The sequence below is a fragment of the Ciconia boyciana genome, chromosome 8, assembly GCF_034638445.1.
Source record: "Ciconia boyciana chromosome 8, ASM3463844v1, whole genome shotgun sequence".
In the NCBI taxonomy this organism is placed as follows: Eukaryota; Metazoa; Chordata; class Aves; order Ciconiiformes; family Ciconiidae; genus Ciconia; species Ciconia boyciana.
In genome coordinates this window covers 35,937,980-35,964,149 of record NC_132941.1, presented here as the reverse complement: position 1 = coordinate 35,964,149, position 26,170 = coordinate 35,937,980, and the positions used below count along the sequence as shown (strand labels likewise).

Sequence of the window (26,170 nt, the reverse complement as noted above, 5' to 3'; positions counted from 1 at the left end):
GCAGTTTTCTAGGTTCTTCCATTAAGCATAAAAGAGGGGCAATCAGGAGAGGGGTCCAGTTCTAACCAGTGATAAGGAGATGCAAATCCACAGCCTTTAATAACAAGGCTTTCCAAAATCCTAGAGAGACTTTATCCTCTGTTTTTCAGCTGGCATTGGAATGACTCCAGAAAAGCTTTCCATTTAATGCACTGCAGGACGTGCTGAACTTTAGGCTGCACATCTCATCATTCAAACTGAGACATGATCTAGCAGTCCTGCATCAGAATTCCCACCTGTTTTGTCAGTGGAGCATCATTCTCCCTCATTTTTTTCTTAAAAATACCAGGGCACATCACACTGCAAGACAGTGAGAAAAGAAATACAGTTTATGATAGCAACAAAACTAAAAGCAGCACCATCAAGTAAAGCTAAACCAGTAAGAAAACTACATCCAACCTCCAGAGCCTTTTCTTTTTTTATTATTATTAGGATGTGGTGACAGAGGTAGCTCTTTACAGCAGCTCTTGGCAAATGTTGTTTTTTTTTTTTAACATTAATTAAAAATGCACAAAAAAATTAGGCGTGAGATCCAGAGATGACAACCCAAATAGAAATTCTTAAAAATGCTCAATAATCCTGACCTCTCTGAAGGACTATTTCATGAAAATCTTCCACTTTGATGGGAACAGAGTATGGCAGTACAGAACAGAGCTACTTTGCAAAGGCCACACAAAAATTGAAGTTTGTAAACTCCTTTTTGCTGCATGTTTACTCTGACTCCCTTAATGCCCATAATTTGTTGTACATACCATGAATATTCTGCTGCTAAAGCCAGGGCATTTCAGCCTTTAAATTGTGGAAAAAAACCATGTGCAGACACTGGAGCAAGCAGGTCTGTGACATTTTCTGGCACCGTAACGAGAGTCTGTTACACCACTCTATTTTCTTTCCTTTCTTTTCTCTTCCTTTCCTTTAAGCTAACATCCTTTTCCTGTGCCTGAGGGAGAAGGCAGTTGATAAAAGCCGAGTTCCTGTTCACAGATAAGTTTAGAAGGCAGCCAAGCTCAGAAGTTCCTTGAATAAGCTATATTCCTACCACCTTTTTTTTCCCCCTCTGTCAGAGACGTTTGAGCCCCACACAGGAACCAGACTCACATTGTTCAATGTACTGTGGACGTTTCCACAGTAGCTGGGAGGGTCGAAAGCTTTTTCCGCCCTTTGTTACTAATCTTTTTTTTTTTTTTTTTCCTTCCTTCTTCCAACTTTCCAGTTAAAGAATATTGCCAGGGCATTCCTGAATTAATCCAGGCTGCATTTCAGAGAAGAGAACAAGAGACAGGTGTAACTGAGTGGGAAAAAAAACCCACGATGCTAGTGAAGCTTTTGCTCATCTGTAGTACAATAGGGTTGGCAAAACTGGTCAAACACTCAGACCATCATGGATATCGTGATGGTTTGGTGCACAAGCCACGAATTTATGACACCTCTGCATACCCCCAGAGGACTCCTCTGTCACACGAGGAAGAAGGTTATTGGGAGGCAGAAGGGCTCAGGGAGGATACTCAAGATTACCCTTCAAGTATGATCTCCTCACATCAGGAAGAGACAGAGGATTTTGAAGCTGCGAGCCCACAGTCCCAAAATGGGTAAGTACCCTAATGTGTCTGTCTTACACATAACAATAGGGCAATCTAGTCTGATACCTCTATAATCTGCTGATAAAGGACCATTTTCAGTAGAAGTTTCTCATTAAAATATATTAGATTTTAGGGATCAATCTATATCTGAACAGGAGGGTTTAAAATGTTTTAACTACAGAAACAGAAAGCTAAATTGCTTGTGGAGGATGAAGCCACAGATGGGACCAGCTCTTTGTCCTAGTTCAAGACAGCAGAATGGGCTTAGGTCTCTGGACACACCTGGCAGATATGAAGCCTTCCAGTTCTGCTGTAGCACAATAAAACAAAATGTTATTTCTGGCAAAGCAGAACTAGATGAAATCAGTTTACTGACTTTTTCTCATCACAAACCAATGCTGATTTTTTTTGCTGATTGCGACAGCCTTTGCCCATCATCGGAATATGCCTGTCTGCAGTCTTGGGCCTTGGGAATGGAGAGGGAAGGAGAATGGCGGGATGCTAGCAAAATAAAAATAGTGAGGAGTAAATATAACAAAGTGAGGAATAATAAATAAGCATGAAAATTACTACAAATTCACCCCCCCTAAAAGTTTTCATGACAGTGAAACACTTCTCATGATAGTCTATAGCAGAAGAGTAGCCAGCCTGAGTGGAAAAGGCATGTATTTCACTGGAAGGATTTCCAAACACTATTATTTTTGTAAGCTTTACAGGGCACGTAAGTAGGTCTCTAAATGTTTAAAATAGATGAAAACCAAGCAGGACAGTGAATGAATGTTTTATAGCCCTGATGGATAGGTACTGCAGAGCCCTGTTTGGGAGAGCTGAAACAGCAGCAGTGAGTGCTGTTCACAGCTCAGTGCTTTAGGATACCCTGGTATTTTTCCCTTTAAATGCTCTAGAGGAAAGGAAAAAAGGGAGATGGAAAGAGACTACAAAACCTTGCTCATGTCATGCCTCCCTTTCACACAAACTAAAATATGCAATCTTGTTTCTAATCTCATCTACATGTAAAATTAAGGCCTCCCTCCTGCATGTAGCATGGTGAGTGTATTAAAACCCTGGTGCCCTTCATACTACATCTTCCCACAAATCTGCACCTCCTACCATTACCCTTAAGTAATTTTCTAAAGCCTGTAAGTGTTGACTTCCAGTTTCCTGATGGGTAGTGTTCGATAATGACATGCACTGTTAATTCACCAACAACTGGTTAATGCATTCCAGACACTGTCAGAGGAAGGAAAACAAAGCCTAAGTGGTACTCTGGACTTCCATGTTATACTGCAAGGTGGTAATCATTTGATTGCTGGTTGAAATGCCAAAAGCATTCTGAAAACTATAAGTACTACAAAAAATTCAACGGTGTAAAAAGGTGCATGTATAGGTCAGCAAGACGCTGTAATATACTGTCCTAGTAGGGATTTCTTCCTTTGCTACGTAACTTTGTTCAGCACCAGCTATTACTCATCCTGATTTCCTCCCAAGAAGAGAAATATTTCCTCCTTTTATGGAGATAGTTGCATAATGAGTCGAATCATAACATTCTTCCCAATTATAAAGCTACGTTGATGACTACAGGCAATCAAAATCTAGCCTGGCAGTAGCTTTAAGGTATTTGTTCTTTTGCTAGAGCTATCACATTTATAGTGCACACAAGCCCAGGAAACTGGTATGTCTTATGAAAGAAATTTAAGACTTTGAGAGGAATTATGTCCAAAAGTGAGAGGGGAGAGTGCGAATAAGAAGGGATGGCACGGCTCCCCTTGTAACTGCACTCCACATTCTAGAAGTCATTGCAAATGGTTGAAGCAATGTACCTTCAGAGCCTGAAATCCTCAAGTGCATGTCAGGTGCTCATGGCTGGAGTACCCTGCTATGCATAGACAAGAAATTGTCATGAATTTGGTATTTCCTCCCTACAAGCATGACACATGCCCTGGAACAAACTATGAAGAACTGGGCTTATATCTCTGAAGGGGAGAGCAAGAAGAAAAGCATCAGGAGTTAATCAGGAATTAAGAGATACAGGGAGATAAAGACATGCCATAAAAAAACCCCAGGGTGGTGGAGAATAATTTTCTACCAAAACTATGTGCCACTTCTGGTTTGCTTTTGAAATGAGAAAATACTTTATTTTCAGAACTAGGAAACAAACAAGCAAAAATCTATAGTCACTTTGTCTCCAAGACAAAGTTTTGACTCTCATCATTTTCTTAAAAAAAAAAAAAAAAAAAGAAAAAGAAAGAAAAAAGTGTGTTTTTACAACCTCTTGCTAGTTTCCCTATATATTAGGAATAGTAGTTGTTACAAAATATTCTCAGATTTTTTAAAAATTTAGATTATTATTTTTCTTATTGCAGTTATTTGAATAATTGAAACCATCATGACTAGTAACTAGTCAGACAGAATCCTCTGGTTTCTGTTTCAGCATGTAAGGTGAAATGACTCATTAGATCCTGGTCACATGCTTGGATATGTTACTTTACTAATGAATTCCTCTCAGAATAACAAGATTATTCTAATAAGAGTTTGAAAATAAGAAAATCAGTAAGAACTCACTGGCCTTTAGGTGACACTGTAAAAAAGAGAAATGTGAGAATAATCCTTTTGTTTCAACTATTCTTTAGAGGAAGAACTAGGTAACAGTTTAGTATCTCAGCCATTGCTTGTATCTGAGTGCAGAGAAGCTCTGCATGTTCAAAGTGGACAAGTGTTTGTACTTGTTACTTACAAAATAAAAAAGTATCAAAAGGCCAGTTTTCCAAAGGAAACAATCTTTTTCTCCTTCTCCCCCAGCAGCTGTACCTCATATGAGCTGATTGGTTTTACTTTAGATATTTTAGTCTATGGCTGAGGTAAACGGATCCATGTGTACCCAAACTTTCTGCAGAATTAAAAAGTGAAATGAAAGCACAAGTATATGAAGAGATCTGTATTGTGAAATTGCTGGGCTGTATTAGCATTTGTTTTAGCAATGGAAGATTAAGAGCAGAACAGTAAAAACAAGTTCTGGATTTCATAAATACTCAATGGGAATACCCAAAATAGGTAATAAATACGTTTGGACTTTTCATTTCCCATATAAAACAGATGCCTAATGCAGAACTTCGTGGGAATGCTCTGTCGTTACTGGTGGCTTTCCTGTGTGTGGATACAGGCAGCTAAAGTGAGGCTTGAAAAGGTGCTTGGGACATGACCAGATATGTGGAAGTTCTAGAAGCGATCCAGTAAATATCAAATAAGAGCTTTCATTAGCTTTGCATTAGCTCTTCACCTACTCTAATACTTACCACTAGGTGTAACCAATTCAACTGCTGTCTGATCAAGTCATATTGAAAGGGACAATAAATAACGTCAAGAAGATAATACATCACTATCGTTATCTTGACAATTTCTATGTGGATGACACACCTGATAGCTTGTGAAAACTTGTCCTAAACTGACAAGCGACCTTGGAGATTTTTCTTTCTTTAGAGCCGCTGCCGTTAAATACTTGGTAATGCACATGAGCTGGCCTCAGGGGAGCTGAAGGAGAGGGCCACATAAGTATAGAGCTGGGTGCTCTCCCTTAGGTTGTACAATTCAGACCTGGGCAGACAGAACTGGACACACACATCCTCCTCCATGCAGCTGTATGAGGGCCAGGAACACGGTGACCCAGCCTTTGAAAGGAAAGGTTCCCTGGCCCTGGGAAGAACGTGCCGTCTTCTCTATACCTTTGCCGTGGACTTAACCATGTTGATCTTAGATCCATGGAAAGACCTCTACTGTAATTACACTCAGAAGGGCTTGTTTTCTTTCCCTACAAATGGATTATTTCTCAAATCAAGCAATGCACTGAAGCACCTTTAGTGGAGCACTGTAGCCCAAGGCTCATCTTTTCTCAGCACCGAGCAGAATTGCAGCTGGCTGGCTTTAATCTACTCCATGTGCCTGCAACACCAAGAACAGTCAGGCTAACAACTCAGATTTCATGCACTTAATGTTCATATTTCATTAAAAAAAATAAAATAAATGAAGCATCTAAAAGGTGCAATCCCATCATATGCTAGCTCTGACAGTGAAGCCCAAAGCCACCTGTACCCTCAGTTGGCCTGACCTGTCTGTCAAGTAACACTGTAAACCAGATCACTTAAGTGTTCCAGGTTGAAAATAATCTTAGGAAAAAGCGGAGGTTATTTTTAACTTTCCCCCTCAGTAACCACACTGACAAATTTTGTCCCCAGATGGATGGCTCGCACAGTAAGGGAGAAATGGACTGTGGTGATGAGACGGGAAGGAGCAAAGCAACTAAAGCTGGTTTCCCCATCTATGACAAAGTCTCACAGAACTTCTCTGTCTTTCCAAAAGTGTAATCATTGCCAAGTAGCCCCTGTTTTGGATTTGCCCTCCAGTTGGGTAGGTGGTTTAGTTTTACTTCTTTCTCCTTAATCCATAAACGCACACTCAGCCTGTCATCTACTGGGATTTTTCTTACAATTACAATGTGCGTGCAAAAAAAATGAAAAGACAAAACCAAACCAAACCCCAAACCTCACCACCTGAACTATAAATAGGAAAGGCAGAAATCTTCAGCATAAATAAATCCTTAATTGCATTAACATATTTTGAGGTTTGGACACACAATTCTGTGAAGTCACCCTTGATTAGAGGAAGGCTCCCTGATGTCAACCAGGTGTGTTGTTATCTCACTGAAACACATACCTCTTCCTCTAATTCGGCACTGAGACAGCCACAAAGAAACAGGCCTCTTTTTGTGATTACCCAGGGTGTCAAAATACAAAACAACTATCCTCCGAAGTGTAGACAAGCAGAGAAAAGCCAAATCAGTCTTATTCTAGCGAAAGTCAGAACAATGCTCCATCTTAATAGCTTTTTTTTTTGGCCAATTTTACAGGAAAACATCCATTGATTTAATTAAGACCAGTTTCACACTGACTCATCTATTTCTTCAAAACTAGACAGGGACTTTCTTAGGAAGCTTATGGGATAGTGAAATGTCCCAACAAAGGGGCATAGAACATATGCCTAAAATAAAACAGGTTTGGATGAAATGCAGCTAAATGTGATCTTCAGCCCCTGATATCCTGCAAACTAGTGGAATGGCCATTGAGTGCTCAACAATAGCTTTCACAGTGCCAAGTTTATTAACAGAAGCAAAGGTTTCCTATCAAAGTTAGGCACTTGGCTCCTTTCTGGACTTTAGGAAATTCTCCAATATTTGCCTCTTGTTGAGGCAAATGCACAGCTGCAGGGGGAATGGCTCCCTATTAGCATATTTGATGCAAATGACACAGCTTCATTGCATGCGATAAAGGAGTTATCAAACCCTCTGCACCCAAAGGATTGTTTTATTTCACAGCTCATTAGTGTAAGCTGCAGCAATTCGTTCTTTCAGCAGATAGCAAGGGATCTCTTGTTTCAGCATAGCCACAGAACCACCATCAGCAGCACTATTACCACATGGATCCAACGCCTTCCTACTTGTGAGGGTCAATACCCCTTGAACGAGGGATCGGTGGCCAACCCTGAACAAAATTACACTCATGCCCAAAACATGATCAGGGCAAAGCTTGGTGCACATTGTCTGCACCCTGCGTGCCTGCTGTCTGGAAAGGTTGTCTTCCCATGCATTTTTGACTCACTGGCATCAGCACAGCTGTGCTAGCAGGTGGCCACCGGCTGCGATTCCTGCTTCAAGACGAGGTCTGACAAAGGAGTGAGTGTGCTACAGTAGGGGTGAACTTAGGTCTGCAGCAATCCAAAGATGAAATCCAAGTGTAAGCTGCCCTCTGAGTGGGCTGTGGAGCTTCTATTGTGGGGACGATAATGTAAACGATGTAATGGCTGTGGATGCTTTGTGAAGAGGAAAAACCTCTTGCATTTATTTCTCTGAAGTAGCTTGTACAACAGTTGGATTTGGCTCCAAACCAGCTCCCAGCCAAGCCTGCTTTCTCTTGAGCTCCTGTTCCCAGCGAGGCTCCAGGTCCAGGACTGGATTTGCTCAGAAAGCCTTCACTGCACTACATCTTAAGGACATTCTGCAGGACAAGTCCCAACTGATAACAGGCTAGCTGGCACTACTGTTGGAATAAAAGTGGCATTCAACCAGCATTACTCAGGGCTCTGGAAGACTTCCAGCACTGTACGGAAATCCACATGTTTGAAGCTACCACTGCCAGTCTTTTCAGCCCAGCTTGTTAAGGTAAACTGCAAAGCAATCAGCCTGCTTAGACCCCAGTCAAAACCAGGGTGGTTCGTGGGATGAGTCACAGGAAGATCCCAGACCCTGCCTGAGAGGGAGCTCTGCTCATCCTAAGGGAAGGACAGAGAAATATGAGAGTTTCTGCTGTCCTGTTCTTCTTCCTGTAATACAGGACCGCTGGCTGCTGAGGAAGAGCTGGAGAATTCACTGATAGACCACCAGCGATCACTCGCTGTCTGCTAATTAAAAACCCAGTGGCACACCGTGTTCCCTTGGAGAGCCAGCACCTTTTTCAACAGCTGAATAGCTTCTGCATTCTATAATGAATCAAAAGATATGTCTGTCTTAAAACTGACATGCATAGTCCTAGTTTAGATTAATTTAAATGTGATATTTTACCTCTGTTTTATTGAGGGTGCTTTTCCTTGCCAGTCAGAATTTTGCACTGATGGAAAAACAGAACATAGATTATTCCATAACTAAAGGCCCACACTTCTTTTCTGCTTCAACTGGTATGAATCAGGAGTCGTTCCGCACAAGTTAGTGGAAAATCACTTGTTTAAATTAGAAGAACATAGTCCTCTACTCTCATCTTGTAGCACATTTAAGCAGCAATGATTGCGTATCTGGTGCCTTTTGCACTGTATAGAAAAGGAAAGTGTCAGGGACCTGAGAAGTTTTGTGCTCTGTCAGTGGAAGACACAGGAATGGCTGGACAGGAGTTTTCAAAGTAATTACAGAAACTGGCTTCCTTGAGAATAGAAACCTGAGGAAACTGATGTGAAGAACAACTCAGTTGTACTACTACAGCCAAAGGAACAACCATACTTACAGAGAAACAATGTCCTGAAGTCCTGAAGCTTTTGTTCAGGCAAAAATTCCACTGACCTAAGAAGTGTCTAAAATTATGCACTGCTGTGCCAATCATAAGAACATGTAATTAAGAAAAATAAAGCGTGTAAGTACCTAGCTGAGCTGGGGTGTATTACTCACACTCACTATCATGCTGCAATTGTTGGTGTAGCGCTGTATGAAAAGAGACTACCCTGTATTCATCTGAGCAGGGTGATAACTACTGCAGACCAGCCATCTCGCTTTATCACCCGGTTCTGTGGGGCTTATTTTATTTACTATGATATAAGGTGGCCCAGCCAAATCCTAGAATCAGAGATAGAACTGCCTGCATTTTGCAATGTTTCAGTAAAAGCAGAAGTAGTACCCAACACAAGAAAAAGATCATTGTAAGATCAATTTTCAGTTTAAAGACCTTAAAGGTTCAAATAAAAGGAGCTTGAGCTAACCTAAAGTTGCTGAATCTTATTTAAATACAGAATTCCTTGTCATCAGATGTATTTAACCTCAGGCAAAAGAACACACTTGCCTCAAAATAAGGCAAAAATGGATGACACTATTCATGTGAAGACTCTATTCAATAAGGGGATTAGAAGAAAGCCTAGGAAAAAACCACCTAGTCTAGTAAAGAAAATTAGTCAGATACTTTTTTTTCTGGTTAAAGAAAAAGGATTAATTTGCTTGGAATGTAAAACAGGAAAAGCAACTGAACAAACGAAACATCTGTAGCCTTGGATTTGCTAGGGTTCCCTTAAGTGTTGCTCTAACTCGCAGTATTGTTATAAACTTCACCATTCACCAGACTGGAAAGCTCTTCTGCTCTCCTCACATGAGCAACTTCTTTCTACTCCTCTCTCCTTGGCAGCAGAGGTTTGAATCAAAAGGAAACTGTATTAAAGAGAATAAAAGCAGAGGGTGTTAAGTTGGTTATATATTCAGTGAATGAAGCGACATAATTACAAAGAGGGGAAAAAACACAGAAGCAGAACACAAAGCTGCTGTGTTCCAGAAACCAGCTGAATAAAGAAAGTGCTATTTGTGAAAAAGCAGCTCTTTGAAACTTCAGAGCCTGATTCAGAGCCCACTGGTGCCAGCAGAAGTCCCGCTCGCCTCACTGAACTTTAGATCAAGCCTTTGTAAGTCTTTAAATTGTACCACTTAACATAAAAGAATGACATATTTTCCCTCAAGGTTAATACAGTTAAGGAGTATTTTTAGTAACAGATACCAAAGTTTCCTTAAAGGAAGCATTTGACAAGATGTGCAAAAAATACTGCAATAAAAGTTTCACCTTTGGGCACATGTATCTATATTGCAGCTCATTACAGATGGGAAAAATAGGCCTTATTTACTTATCTGATGGAAGAATAAATTTTGATAAGCTTCATGGAACTCAAAACCACTAAGTTTTTGTTATTAAAACCAAAACATGATATTATGTAGCACTTCAGCTCCACGAATAAGCTTTTACGATCAAGTGAGGGAGAACTAGTGAGCAGATACTAAAGAAAAATGGACACAAAGAAATGTGGCCACCATTAAAGGAAGTTTTTATTGACAGTCTATCAAATACCCCTTTTTTCATGCTATTCATTCTGCATAATGCTAATAACTGTCCAAAGCAAGCATCAAATTGGGATCGACCATTGATTCAATTTCTGATACAACATAAGCCCTTTCTACAAGTGGAAAGCCCACCAGACACCTCCAACACATTAACAAGTTTTGAAAGGGAGTCCTCGTATTTTCTGTTAAATTTGTGCGCACATTTACATGTGCAATATAGCAAAAGTACTCACAGTCATACGATGCCACATTCTTGCTCACACACGTGTTGATGCACGTAAACATTTGGTTTAGATTTGTATGGCCTACATGACTCAAAGGACTTGTTTGGGAGCTGTGTATGGTGGAAAAAACAAATCAGCCCAGATGACGATTCATGGGGCGTGGATTGTTTTCATTAGGAAAGAACAATACACTAAAGCCAAAGAATCCTATTTTAAAAGGAGGTTTCCAGACTGAAGGCAGACTCCTGCCTGGATCTGGCAGGCATCCTGCGGGCAGACCCAAGATATTGCACCTAGCAACAATGCCAGCGAGCTCCAGCAGCAGCACCCGGTCACTTGATTTCCCCAGAAAAAAAAAAAGAGAGGATTTGAGGGGGAAAAGCCACTCCCAGCTACGCCTTGCAAGGCACACGTGAGAGGACAGCCTAACTACAAGCACAAATCGGATCTCTGTTTCAGAGTTACTCATCTTACACTGACCACTGAAAAGCAGTGCAGCCGTATAAAGCTTGGCAGACACAGGCACACCTCGGAGGCAGACATCAGCCAGAGCACGTGTGTTGGTCTGTTGGCTTTAACTGAACTGCCCGGTGACACAAGCAGAGCATTTGACTCTGGAAGAGTAATGATTTAATAAAAACTTGACGATCTGTCCTCTGGTTCAGTCCCATAGGAAAAGACTCCCATTGATAGTGGGCACAAAAATTCCTCTGTTCACTTGCAAAGGCCTTAAAACTACAGCTCCCCGAAACAGCTGTTTTGGCTTGAAATCACAGCCAAGGCTGCAGCAGACTGCTTTCCTGTTTGGCTTTCCCAGCACCGCAGGCTTTGCCGGATTCCTGCCTCTGCTTCTAAGAGATGAAGAGTTTTGTTTGCATGGGTGATCACTGAAATTGCAATCACATTTTTCTTAAGAAACGGGGGAGCAGAAAAGTCTCTGTATATCCCAGCAAGCCTGGTGAACTGTTCCCAGCTAGCCCAGGCTGTCTGCCCTTTCCTCCTGACGTTTCCAGCTTCCTTGCAGCTTCCTCCCCTTCCCCTAGCAGCCTGGCCGCTGTGGCCGCAGATTCTGCTTTTGTGTGGGACTCAGTTCCCCATTGTTTCTGCAACTCTCCCAGAGGCGCAAGCTTTTTCCATATATGCTGATTAGCAGAGACTTGGTTCCTGTCTTCCCATTTAAAAATATACTGCCTAAAGTTCAGCTGCTCGTTATCAGACACAGCGCTCTCCCTCATACAATGCTCTGCTCCATTGTAATGCAAGCTCTGACAAACTCATGGAGTACAAGAACCTCCTGATCTCTCCAAATACCCCAACTGAAAGGACTAGTACTGTATAAGGCCTGATTTTACTTTTGTTCTGAGAAACTAGTGTTGATTTCTTATAGGAAAGGAATTTAATAGTGTGCATAATGCTATATGATTTCTAATTTTTCTCCAGGCTTTATTTAAGCAGATATGGTGCATATATTGATACCAGCAAGCTCTAAGGCTCATAGTAATGGCTGTGACTATGCTGGATGCTGTTCTACTGGAGGTAGAAGAGCAGACCCCTAGAGATGCCAGACAAAGGGAGAAAAACCCAAATCATGTGAAAATAGCACCTGCTCGCTCATCAGATTTACTCTTGGGCATTCAAACTTTCCAGCAACGAACTTTTGACTACTGAACTCCTAGCGGCAGTATCAGGAAGAACAATGTTAAAAAAACCAAACCCAAACCATAATGACCAGTTCTTGCCATCACTAATACACCTGTCACACTGACATCTAACACAGCAGAGTAGCTCAGTTTGAGATTCAAGTGGTCATCAACCAGGACAGCTAATTTAATGAGAATTAGAGAGCTGACTCCTCGGCAAGTGCTTTACCATGAGGGAGTGATGAAGGCTTCAACCCTCATTTGCAACTGATTTCATGCCAATTTTCCCTTCTGGAAAACAAGACTGTGATTTAAATTGTGGAGTCTGGTGTTTCAGTTCAGACTAGTCAACAGCCCCAACCCAGCGAGCATCAAAGGATGTTTGGAGGAGCCGCAGGTTCTGCTGCAAAGGGAAGAGCTGGATTTCATGGGTCACTGGGGAAGATGGAGCCCTCTGCAGCCTGCCTGATGCCCAGGTTGCACGGGCTGTGGAAGGTCACCGTTTCAGAGCCTAAACCACGGAGGCTGAGCTGCCAGAGTCAGTGTGCTGCTCTAAGCCCCTTATCCCTCAAAAACTGCATCTTCGTTTGAAAAGAAGAACTAAATCCAATCCCCACTTCCATTTGCCAGGACAGGAACCAGTCAGGTTGTTAACCTGGCAGCCTGTTTGGACCTGTCCATATAGACACTCTCTGGAAAGTTAAGGTGAATTAGCTATAACAGTGAGGGTGGTATATATTTTTTCATTTCTCTCTCCGAACTGCTCAACCCTACCTTTTCCCTAAGGAAGAGGATTAGCACGTTTTAACATCAGTATGTTGTTAAGGGATGCGTTGCAACTTCCTAATGACCCTGTGTGCACACAGTTTTAGAAATAACCATTGTAGGTGCTCTCCTACAATAGGCAGGACATGTAGCCAAACTCACGTGAAACACAAGGCCCCAGGCTGTCTTTAAGACAGGTTGTCCGTAAAATGCAATTGCTGGTTCAGTGACTCTTCCTCTGAAGGTTTTGTAGCCAGAGTTAAACAGTGAGAGAGCAGGGACCCCTTGTTTCCTTATAGCTCCTTTGTCCAAACAAAGCTGTCACATCCCTTTTCTACTCATCGCTATCCATAGAGAATGGTAGGATCCCTTTGGGTTTAACTGGTGAACTTCTGGAAACACACCATCTGAAACAGTGTGTTGAATACATGCATAGTTTATCAACAATAATTGCAATTACTAATTAATCAGATGTTAATTTTTATTTTTTTTTTTTTCATTTCCCATTACAATTATTACTCCTCACTTCCTGTCACTTCTGATCTTGGATTTTAACCATCAAACTTCAACCAACAGTACACTTCCATGTCTTAACTTTAAACTTTTGAAAATGAAGAGGCTCACCTACACTCTTGGATTAAGAGATGTCTATATAATTCTGACTTGGAAAATTTACCAGACTAGTAGAACTCACATGTCCTTGCTACAAACATAAAACTAATCCCCAAGAAAACCACCCTCATTTTTCCAACATTATTTTCCTGCAGGTGATGGGAGAAATTATTTCAAAGCTAGTCTAAGTAATAAAATCCAATCAGTTACTATTTTATCTTGAAGAAGTAATACTTAGGAAGACACCAATTATTAATGGAGTTTATGTAGGATTAAGTTTTCAGAAGCAGTCTGCCTCGATCTGATGAGTCAGTCATTAGGCATCTGAAATGGCAACATTTCAAAGAAAGGCAATTCGACATTTAAAGTGACATTAACCTGCAGGTTATCACGAGTTGGAAATTTCTCCTGCTAAATGAAAGGACTGGAAATGGAACTAATGCATCAAAGTTCAGACAATCAACCCTTCTGTAACAAACTCAGATAAACATCCCAAATGAAAACAAATGAACTGGGAGTGGAGGGAGAAGCTTGCAAGCATTTTCCACTTTCCTCATCATCCAGATTTAAAAAAATAATAATAATAAAAAATATATATATAGAAGGCCCATCTGCATTTTACTCTTCCTTGGCACTGTTATAGGCAGAGACATTAAAAGACCTACTTCAAAGTCCTTTCCCATGTCTCTTCCACTAGGAACTGGTGTTCCTTCATGCAGTCCCGGCTGGTAACATACATAGAAGCCTGCATGAAGGAGAAGTACATTGTCAACTCGCAACAGCCCTGTCTAAATGGAGCACCAGACTGCCAGAAGATCATGTAAGTATCCTAAATAAAACCAATGAAGGCAACATAATTTTCTCTGAAGTATCTAAAAGATAAGTATTTAATGACACATTTTAAAAATAATTAAAGCACCAACTCAGTTTAATACCAAAGTGATGTAGGGTCTGATTTATGTACCTAAGGTGATCAGGCATTTAAGTAACCTGGGAGAACAACTGCCTTTCCAAGCCATCAAGTACAGGACTACAAGGTGATTAAGTGATTTTTCAAATCTTCCCACATTTATTCAGAAAAAAACACAGACCATACCTTTCCCATGATTTTCAGGTCACACATAACAAAAAAAAAAATCTCTGCCTGTGGCCATCAGTGAGAGCATTTACATGGCAGGAGTTAGAGATGTGCAATTGCCCAAGTGCTTACTCTTCTTTCAGAAGGACTGGCTGCCCAAAAAGTACTGGTGAAAGCCAATAGTGTACCTTAAGGTACCAGGACTGATAAATTTTTAAAGCTGGGGGACATTGAATCACAACACACTTTCAAAGTGAAATAATATTTAATACTCACCTACATGTTTTCACATCTGTGTAGTTACTTGATTGCAAAAATGCTTTTGTTATTTGTTAATACAATTAATTTGTCTTTCTCTGAACAAAAAAAGAAGTTTCATTATTATTTCTAGTGGAGTTTTTAAAAAATTTGTATCTTCCTTGGTACCAGTGACATTTTGGAATATTTGTTTAAAACTAAAACTTTCTCTACAACTCATCAGAATATTACAGAAGTTCAAGCTCAGTCCAAACTTGATTGCAAAGGACTCTGTTACAATAAATATTACAGTTGTGTTTCTGATAGTTACATAAATTTGCCATCTGTGACATTTCTCAGACTTGTGTCAGATCAGTGCCAGCATATTTGGAAAAAATCTCTATGGAAGAACAGTAAAGCATGAGGCAGACCACTGGAGCCCTGCTCACTGAACAGTAGTTACATTCTGTCTGCATGTAAGAATTTGCACACACCTCCTGTTGTAGACAGTAGTCCTGAAAAGCAACCTTATGCAGGGGAAAAAAATTGCTGTGGACTGCCTAAATGTTTTACTAAGCAGCAGTGATACAGTTTTTGACAAATTTCTTAACTGTGTTCTACACTAGTCATCTAGGACACGCTTGGCACCAGACTGCTGCTAGAGTCAGTGAATTTACCCCGAGTGATGCCAATAACTTGCAATCTAATGCCCAGACCCTTACTCCCCAGGTACAGGACAGCTCTGAAGCCAGTCTATCAAGTGAAACAGAAGGTTTTGAAGTCTTTGCAGTGGAAATGCTGCCCTGGATTTATTGGGAAGGACTGTGAACAGCGTGGTAAGGAAATCTAGAGAACAAGCGTGACAATTAATGACTAAATGCCAGTCTCGGTGGCAAGAAATGTTTGCCTATTTGTTTTTCCTTCTTTTGAAAATCGATGCCTTATTTTCTTTGGTCTGCTATGCCCCAAAAATCACTGATACCTTGAAACAAGTAGTTGTAATTAGCTGCAATTAATGCTATTAGCTAATGCTATTAGCTACTTATTCTTCCATTAGTAGCACCTTTGTAATCTTTACACACGGATAAAGGTATTCATTGGCCGTGGGGGCCTGTCAGATGTACACGTCCATCTAGGAATGCCTAATTCCAGGTAGAAACTGGTGACATCAGAAAGCAACGCTAGTATGTGAAATGCCCCTACGGTCAGTGTAGCCCCCTCCCTGCTTACGCTGGCCGCACAGATACCGGCTCCTAAAGTGGGGAGCAGCCCTATGACACAAGAACACAGACCAGGCTGTTACTTCCATGGAAGCTCTAGCAATAGCCTTTACATACAATAAACTACTACAACTCTTTGCACTGCTGAATAATGATGCATGCTGCTGTTAAGTAAGAGAGGGGGGGATAGTGTGGTTTAAAAACTGGGGTGCTTCATGGCATTGGCAGGATTTAGCAAATAACACTCCAAAAGCAAAAGGAGAGTTTAAACGGATAAAAGGTAATTCCCCTAGTAATTAAGGCAACCATAACAAAAACGTCAAACACTTGTGTGAAAATTTTCACACGATCTTCATCTAACTCACCCAAACAGACTCCGTGCATAAAATGGGAGTTCCTGTTTTTATCTCTGTAGGTTTAGCTTTTCTTCGCAGATTTATCTCTAAGGTGATGCCCCAGGCCGACCTTCATTTATAATGTTGGAAGGATATCACAGAATACAGTGCTTCTAGTTTAGTCTCTCCTTCGTTACACTCATTGACCAAAACCAGCTGCTCCATCTTTACCTCCTCATTTGTACAGCATCACTGTAGTTTGTGCCATCAGAAAGTTCAGATAACTAGAACAAGGAAAAGGAATTTGCAGATCTTTTGATAGGACCTCGCAGAGAAAAAAAAATGCACATATTTGCAATAGACTCATTTCTTAGGACCAATAACTCACCATGAGTTAAAAAAACCACCCCTACTGCACAGCATTATCATTTATGCAATGTTGTATGCTAGTGCAGTACCATAAGCAAAGTAAATTCTCCAGACAAGATGTTTCCCTAAGAAACCTGCAATGCAGAAGCCTGTCTCCACATCAGTTATACTACATGTGAAATTGCCCTGCGGTGCCTTGCTAAACTGTAGTAGTTTCTGCTTCTAAAACATTTTCACAGATGTATCACATCTCAATTGCAGATCCCAATTTTATTCTGGTGCCAGGAAATCAAACTGAAGGACGGGAAGAAGAGGAGTTCTCAAACCATAGTATGTCTTTGAAGTTATCTTGCTCGCCATTCTTTTAGCTCTAGTCACAGATCAGAAAAAAGATGTTTTTTAACTGTAATTTTAACATGATAAGCTATGGACAATATCTCTAGTGAAAGCATTATTTAGGAAAGCTTTTACATGACTACATTTATTGGCATAAATGAGGGCCTTTTGGTGTAACACTACATGAATGCTCTAGACAAAGCATCCAAAAGTTTCAAAAGTTGTATGCTGGCTGGTCATCAGCGATACGTAGTGAGAATGCCAGCTGGTACAAAGTGTTAAACCTTTCAATGGCATGGATGTTGCTCAAGCTCTAACCCCTTGCTCTGCTAAGTGGCTTCACAGGAAAGCACACCATGCTCAGAAGTCTTACCAGGAAAACAATCTATTCAAAATACTGTTTTAGAGCAGCTACCCAATAGCTTTGAGATTAGTATTATGAGGTACTGTAGATTCATCTCTCAGGCACTCTATCCTACCAATCTTAAGTATCCAAGAAGGACCTTTTCTTACCCTCTGGGGAAATGGTGTGGCTTGCAGTGCTATCAAGTACCTTCCAGCAACTGGCTTTAGGGTAGTATTGCAGCCCTGAAAGAGTCTCATCTTTACATTATGGTCTCAGCACTGAATGAATAAGCAGTTGCTTTACAGGACTTAAGTTTATAAAACATTAGATTGAAAGGTCAAAGGTAACCCTGGAGGGTAAGAGGTCCCCAGGATGGCACAGTTGGGATGTAACAGTTTCTGCAACTCTCAGTGTACACTTTGAAATCTACAGCTCAAATTAGCAGGTATTTATTTAGAGTAACATCAGTTAAAGGGCCCCTCAGTGAGAGTCAGCTACGACGCTTGCACCCTATGCTTCTGATTCCTTAGTGAAACACCTCAATTGCTCTTTCATCCTGTCCTTTTATTCTGGGTTGTTAAACCTTGCTTTCCTTTCAGTCAATTGGCTTGAAAGGAGTTATTATTCCAGAACATTTTTATGGCACGGGGAGATTGTAAATGAAGAGCATTTTACTGCCATCATGGCTAGCGTGGCTGAAGTTCTTCTGTTAATATTTAAATACATTAGGTTTTCATCACTGTTGAAAAAAACCTTTGCAAAGAAACCGTGATCTTAGGTGCTATAAATCAACAAGCCCCCTAAATGTCAGTGCAAAAGTTTCAGAGGAAAAATGACAGAGGTGTTCTCAGAGGTCTTGTAGGAATACCTGTTGCCTGGTCGCTGCACTCCATTGCATGACTTTGTTTTTTTAATCTTGTGATTAGTGTCAACATCTGTGGATTCAAGAGAAATGTTGGAAGTCATTCAAAATCATGAGGCATTACTGGATGATCTTCAAAGTGATATTCATCAAGCAGTCAGCAACTTAGGTGACTTACAGAGAATATTTGAAAACAACGGTACAAGCATGGTGTTAGAAGTGAACCAGAGCAATTCAGGTGAGAGGTCTGACGCAGAATTATCAGCCTGCCAATAGGCCCCATAAAACCATGCAGATCAGAAACAAAAACTGAGAACAAAAATACCCTGATATTCCTTGGTCTGCTGGTTGTTTCTAAAGAGAGCAAAAATGGATGCACTTCCAATACAAATGAATGAACCAAATTCAAGAGTAATTTGAAATGGGAAATGAGATGAAAGGCAAGATTCCTTTGCACTTTTCTGGAATTTCAGAATATGCTTTAACCACAGAATAAAGAGGTTGCTTATACTTAAAATTTGTTAGCTTACATACTGCTTCTATGGCTTCTTCTCTTCTATCGGGATGTAGAGTTTAGGTTCGGGTTTTGTTCTTTTTTCATACTCATGCTATACACTCGGATGTGCAGAATATCAGACTGGTGTATGTAAAATAAAAAAAGAAAAGGTAACATTCAACCTTTCTCTGGAACATTAATCCTGCCGTATATAGGACTGGGGAAAAAAGAGCTACCAAATTTGACCTACTGATGTGAACCACTAGCTCACAGAAATTTTCTAATGATACAGACTATTGTCCTCGGTGAACTTCAAGGCACTCAAGTTTGGACATTAAAGTTAGAAATCAAGCCTTAGTATAACTCACACCTAGTACAGATACTTCACAGATTTTTCAAGTTATTTAGTCCTCGCCTGGAATATTCAGCTGTTAAGATGCTTTATAACTTTGTGAAGTAGAAGCTGCATTGTAGAAAGCATCAGAAAAAAAACATTATGAGACAGTCAAATAAGCAAGAGCCCACTAGCTAAGAACTGTTGTGAAAACGGGCAGTTACAGCCACTTACAAAACGTCTTGTCCAGGGGTTTCAAAATGCAGCATTTTTATGACTTAAATGGGGCAGTCAATACATGTCTAAGTTACTGTCTGCAGACCCAAAGACACCATGTGCTTCACAGTAACCTTGATTTAAAATTAGGCTATTTTTGCAATTGTTAAAATTTATTATGTGGCCAGATTCTGGGGAGTAAGATGGCAGTTGGTATAGAAAAATATATACTTGAGTTACCCTGGCCAGACTGTGTTCTAAAAGCAGAATTTAAATTGAATTAAATTAATTTTTTTACACTGTGTTAACAGATCTACAGGAAAGGCTTCTGCAGCAAGTTTTGTTTCCCCATGTGGAGAATTTTCTAAGGAAACATTTTAACCCAATGTGGGCAAGCTTCAACAGAAGCTTACAGAACCTCTCGAACACGGTAAGAAACCTGTCCCATGATGTGGAAGCCAACAAGAAAAGCATAGAAAGATTCCAAGAGAGCACTGTGCCTAAGAAGGAATTCCAGGAGCTGGGAACTAAGTTTGAATCAAAAGTCCAAGAAAACGTAGTGAAAGTTGATCAGGTGAAAAGAGATATAGAGAACCAATTGCAAATGCAGCAGGCTAGTATTCACTATAATCTCACCATGATCAAGGCAGATACTGACACAAAGCTCAAGAAGTTCCATAAGATACAGCAGTCTCATTTCTTAGCTTTGAACAACAGCATAGCAAACATGAAACAAGAGCAAAACAATCTTGAAAATAAATTTGAGACTTTGAAAAAAAATTTAACAGAACTCTCCTCAAATCTTGGTCCCAAAGATGAAAATACCCAGTTAACCATCAGACAAATAAATGACATTCTGGCAGGGCATGCAAAGCAGCTTAAAGAACTTTACATGGAGTCAGATGTGGCCTTTCAGAATATTGCAGTTTTAGAGAGGTGGTTTAAGGAGTTAAAAAAAAATATCTCAAAGTATAGGCCAGAAGATCTTACAATAACTTTCATGGAGAAATCACTTATTATGGAAGAAAACAAAGCAGCAATGGAAAGGCAGATATCAGAGCTCAACTATACTCTCTCAAATCTTCGGGAAAACTATTCAGATCTGTTGAGGTACATGGAGGACTGTAATTGCCAGAGGGTATCTTCTGACACTGATTTACTGGAGGAAGATTTAAAGAATATCACTTATTCCCTTGAAGGCACCCAATCAAACTTAAGGGATATGAAGCACTTGGAGTCAGTTTTCAGAGATCTCTTGAGGAATGAAATTGAAGAGCTCTCCTCAGCTTTTCCATCTATCCATGAGTCCCTTAATCTCCGTCAAGAAGAAAACAGACAGCTTCAGTCGCAAGCTATGGCTTTTTCAGAAGACATAGGCTTCTTGAAAAAGAAAGATGAAGAAATTAATCGACACATCAAGTACCTCAACAGTTCTTTTGGCTCTCTTTTGGAAGATGCCATGCGGCATGAAGCAGCACTGGAGGCTCTACTGGGAGAAGAATTTATGGAAGTCTTGTTTGAAGAAGATCCTAGTATCCTAATATCATCAGTATTTCAGCTGCAAGAATCTCTCAGACATATCTCAGATAAACTCGCAGAACAAAATGTGACTTTAGAATTTCTTATAAAGAGATTTCATCTCTTGGAGAGAGGTCAACGGAATAATCATGATGCTCGTACATCTCCTAAGCATCCCAAAGAAGAAACGCAAACATCCTCTACTCTAGAGGAAGTTAGTAGTCAACACAGCATTGTAGAACATATGGAACCTAACTATGAGGCTGCCAAAGATGACTCCTTGGATAGCTCAGCTTATAATGATATCATGACTTTGAAGAATGATATCAAACACCTGAGCCTAGCAATCAAGAGGCATGAATCCAGAAGTGACATGAATCTCTGCTGCAATCATACTGTAGCAAACGTAATTGAGCCACTCAACATTTCTGTGGAAATTCTCTCAGCAGATTTAGCAACCATCAAGCGGAAGCTGGAGGAACATCTGCTGATTTTTAAAAAGCTATTTGGAAGCAATGAAGAATTAGTTGCCTCAAATATAAGCCTGGATGTTACAAAGATTCAGTCAATGCTGACCAGAAAAGTGAGAAGGCAACAGAAAGGTCAAGACAAGCAAAGAGACAAGAAAAAGCCTGAGAAGCACAGAGAAAATATGCAAATGATTAGTGGAAGAAATACCGTGCAGACAGAACTTTTGGAAAAAGGTATGTTCTTTTCTTTTACTTGCTCATGTACAGGTCTAGCTTCTTTCTGGGCCTTGCTGTAAGTTCCACACACAGAGCACATTAGTTGTGAGACCCGTCAGTATCTTGTGGGATGCTGGAGGGAGAAATTCTGACATTCTTTACATCCTCCCTCTCCATCAAAATAAGCAGTTTGAGTGAGAACCAAGTTGATACACTGCTGCACTTTGCTCGAGGCCAATAAAATTACACCCATTATAGCTGCTGGGAAATTGGCCTTGAACTAATTCCACTTTAGATGTTTAGAACACAAATTTTGTTTGTAGATACTCATGTTAATGTAGCAGCAGTTTTCTCTTTTGAAGCTGATGGGGAGTCCTAGGCTTCCCGGTCTTGCTTCTTTTTCCTCTGTTACGTGAGTCTGGAAGGAGCGTACTCAAAAGCACCAAATCCTTCCTGACATGGACAGATACATTAAATGAACTGCTATAATTTGCACAAGCGGAACAGGGAGGACTGACCAGAGAGCACACGCTCCCTCTTATGGCTAAGCTTCAGGAGACAAGTTTTCAGCTTATACTTCACTGTGACTGTCCAGTTCCCTTTCCCTGTAAACATGTGATGGTTGTAATTACGAGGTGCTTATGGCCACAGCTTTAGCACTGGCTTTTATGATTGTAGCCCTTGTTATGGGCATATAACATAAGGCAAAAGTCAGCCCCTTCAGGCATCTCTACTGCAAAACTGTAGTTAAGACTGAATAAGCAGAGAATGTATTTCAAACTCATTTATTTTTAGGACAGCAAAAAAGTGCTCCTTTTTTTTTTCCTGAGTGGTCTCAGCCTTATACTTTTGCAAGAGCAGCGGTTCAGGTATTTCCAGGGAACCATTTGATCTAATCCCAGGCACTCCATTCCAAGCATTTAGCTCTACAAAGGAGCATACAGAAATCAGGCCTGATAGGGCTTCATCCTGTCTCCCACTCTGATGATGCTGGGGAGAGAAGAGTGCTCACTGCTAAAACCCTGTTCCTCTTTCTTTTTCAGACTCATTGGTGGCATTCCACGTGGGATTCTCAGAAAGAAAGGATAAAGAAAAAGCTCTGAGGTTTAATGAAACTTACCTCAATTATGGAAACAGCTATTTCCCTGAACATGGCTACTTTAAAGCACCGCATAAAGGCATCTACCTGTTTGTCATCTCTGTGGAGTTTAGTTCAGGACCAGCATTAGGACAACTCTCCTTTAGCCGTGGGTACAAAAAAACTCTCTCAAGTAGTCAGAAGAAAACACCAAATGGAAACACCGTGACTACTTTTGCTGTGGCAGAAATGGAGAAGGGGGAGAAAGTATGCTTTGAATTGCTGCAGGGCTCTGTAGTGAAACGGAGTCCACCTGGGACAACAATGGGTGGATTCCTAATATTTAAAACTTGAATAGTGACATTTTGTTTTATTGATATCTTTCCATAGATGCAATGGATCAATTCACTATTGCTTCATCTGTGATGTATTCAATCCTACTGCATGTGTTTAAACATAGCACTACCCTAGATTTGTCTTCATGCTTCTTTTCTGGAAGTGTTTGGCTTTGAGTAGTTGCTTATGAGCAGCAATGGGATTTTCTTTCACGTGTAAGCTAATGGTTTGGACTCCACACACACAGCACACACATTCCCAAATCCTTCCACTGTGAGAACTGCACCTAATTAGAAAAAACGTTTTGTGGGACTTTCTTCACTTAGAACACAAATAACTTCTCCTTTCCCTTGGCAAGGGAGTATTCTCCCATGGCAATTACCCCCACCGCTGGCAAGGGAAAGATTTTAGGAAGGACTGTGTATATCAGATCTCATATTTTGTGAATAGTAGTGTAAAACCAAGAAGCCAGGACATTTTTACCTTTTAGTTCTCTGTGGACCACAGGCAGTCACAGACTGTCTTGGAAACTTCTGCAACTCACTCCAATGTTTCAGTCTGTGTACAACATGAACACTAGAAGAGATCGATCAAACCCAGTAAGATGCACCCTATGCTAGGATTCGTAAGCAAGGATCTTAGAAATGGCCTGGTCTTTTTCCTTCTGGGCCTGTGTGGTATTTCAACTATGCTGCAAAAATTTAATAGTAATTTAACATTGTTAAGATGAATTACATCTACATTTAGACATTAGGAAAATGTCAACAATATTAAAAAAATATTGTTGAAAATGCAGTTTATTTCTAAAGATAATCCTGAAGAATATCGTGAATTCAGCCCAGAATTCAGCATTTGGTAAATAGTTTAAAACCAAGCAAGCAAGCAAATAAAACTAACAGCAAAAAGGCAAGCTCATTGGTCTGCTGTCATTGTTGAATATAAAATAAATTTATAATTAGAGTAAACCAAAGAGTAGACTTTCTGAACTGCGGAATTTTTTTGAATTTCCAAAAATCTCAAGATGACCATGTCTGGTCATGTCCTAAACTTTTCTTCTGTCAATTAAATTCCCCAAAGGCTTTCATTTTAAAGAAGTTCAATTATTGTGACAATTTTCCTTATCTGTCCTAATGCCCTGCAAAACAATATTAAAACAATTAAATTTGCCAAAATGAAATGCATTTAGAAATGCAAATATTCTCCCAATATTCTTGATGAAAGACATAAATTCTTATTATGTATTCTATGACCTTTTAAGGTAGCATTTTCTAACAGAAATCTATCCAAGGGGTTTTCTCCCCACCCACTTGTATTCTAAGCAACACTAAACTACAAAATTATTAAAAACGCATCGGTACCAATACACATTGCACTTAAGACAACGGTTTGACAAGCAGACAATATGCATCTTTTGAAATAAAGCTACAAAGCAGTTTCAGCTACTGACTTGCTGAGAAGATTGTTACTCTCCATCCTGAAAAAATCCCACAAAACAAATGACTAAAAATGATCTCTCATCTACTCCTAGCCAATGCTGATTTTCACAGGAGATTAACGGGCCAAGTCTCCCCATTTGTCTAGCATGGAGCCACATCTTGCACTGCTCTGTGGCAGGCAGCACAAAGTGCCCGCAAGCTCAGTGTCATCTTCTCTCCCACAGATTGCTAGAATATCTGAGGGAAGGAAGAGAAGAAAAATTTGAAGAGGTGAAATGTCAAAAAGGAAGAAAAGCAACAAATCGTAAGATTGGGTTCTTTCAGTACAAAGCTACTATACTGGGGTGACCCAGACGTTTTTAGCAGTGGTCCTCCAATTATGGGCTTTTGTGGTGGCAGCATTCTGCAGTGCCAAGCCAAGTGTGCTGCCTAGGTCAGGGTAGCTCAAGGAACACCCTGTCTTCAGTGCACACCAATTCTGCAGCTACCAGCTAAGTTCCACAATTAAATACAGACAGGAGATATACATGTTTAAAAACACTTTCCTTGTTTTTAAAGCTTTGACAGAAAGCTTCAACTGGAACCAAAACCATACAGCTACTTGGAAAAGGACGTGGTAGGTAGTAGATAGGATAGCAGTTCATCCAGACAGGACTTTTAAAGGTTCGGCATCCTTATGCTTACCAGCGTTTACTTTTGTTGAAGAATAAGCCAGGCAAGTTCAGACATCAGCGATTCCAGAGTGAACACAATGTTAATATAAAGATGTTTTCATATTTGTATTCTTCAAATATGTGCTTAAGTTAGCCACCTGCATATACAAAGCAGACATACTTGACTGGAACACTGTCATTTTTAGACCACGAAGCAACAAATTAACGAAAGATAACGGGTTAAAACATTCTATCGGCTGCATAAGCCAGGAAGCCTGACTTGTTTCTCAAGCGACAAGAGAAAAAAAATGATTGAACTACTGGTTTGTGGTGGTGTTTGGTTGGTTTTTTTTTTGGTTTTTTTAATGAATACATCAGCTTTTTAATAAACTTCCATCTAAACAACCTCTCAAATACAAGCAAACTATTTGACTACTGGTATAAATTTCTTTAAAACCCCCCACAAATATTTGTTTTGTTGTTTGCAGGTTTTTTGGTGGGTTAGTTTGTTGATTATTTTGTAAGATTAACACAGTCACATCATCATGACCTGCATTTTTAGGCAACAGAATAGAGGAAACCTTTTTAATGAAGAGACAGCAGACTCCAGATTAGGACCTAAAGGAAAGAAAAATTTCCACAAAAATGGCAAGAGGACAACAATCATTAATTGACAATTTAAAAAAAATAGCTATCGGTTGGCTCAGTGGATTAAGAATAGGGGATTTTCAAACATGAAAAACAAACTGAAGCTGACCATATGCATTAGGAAAACAGAGTTGTGTGTAAGAGTAGACAAGTTGCTTCAGTTTATCTCATAGAGGACCATCTAGACTAGCATGCCCGATGGCAGTTTCAGCCAAGTGCCAATAGACACAGAAACATGTATGCTCACTCCAAGATATAGATATACATGTATCGTCAACCTGAGCCTCATATTTAAAAAAAAAAAAAAAAAAAGCAGCTTCCAACTTCTCTTAGTGCTTCCAAAAATCCTGTAACTGCCAGAAAATGTTGCTGATAGCTCAGGTTTCTGGATTTCCAGATCAAACCACTAAGCTTTATAAAAAGATAAAAATATCTGTGCATCTTAATGCCTCCACATAATTATTTTGTTACTGAAACTTTTATTGCTTTATGAATGTTGG

The 26,170-nt window shown here is 40.1% G+C and overlaps 2 protein-coding genes across 2 annotated transcripts in view; one reads left to right on the top strand and one right to left on the bottom strand.

Moving 5' to 3' along the window:
* SNCG (synuclein gamma) overlaps positions 1-26,170 on the bottom strand; it is a 55,754-nt gene that overhangs the window by 23,024 nt on the left and 6,560 nt on the right. Inside the window, exons 3-6 of the mRNA XM_072869188.1 lie at positions 25,054-25,180; positions 23,417-23,509; positions 18,276-18,342; positions 16,387-16,640 (exon numbers count right to left, since the gene is read on the bottom strand). The gene's annotated coding sequence lies outside the window, so the exon portion shown is untranslated. The remainder of the gene's footprint in view (positions 1-16,386; positions 16,641-18,275; positions 18,343-23,416; positions 23,510-25,053; positions 25,181-26,170) is intronic.
* MMRN2 (multimerin 2) lies at positions 1,017-26,119 on the top strand. The gene is made up of 7 exons (XM_072869184.1): positions 1,017-1,628; positions 14,184-14,306; positions 15,531-15,637; positions 16,987-17,055; positions 18,334-18,507; positions 19,627-21,537; positions 22,563-26,119. The coding sequence occupies exons 1-7, from the start codon at positions 1,351-1,353 to the stop codon at positions 22,949-22,951; spliced, it is 3,051 nt and encodes a 1,016-aa protein (XP_072725285.1). The 5' UTR covers positions 1,017-1,350; the 3' UTR covers positions 22,952-26,119.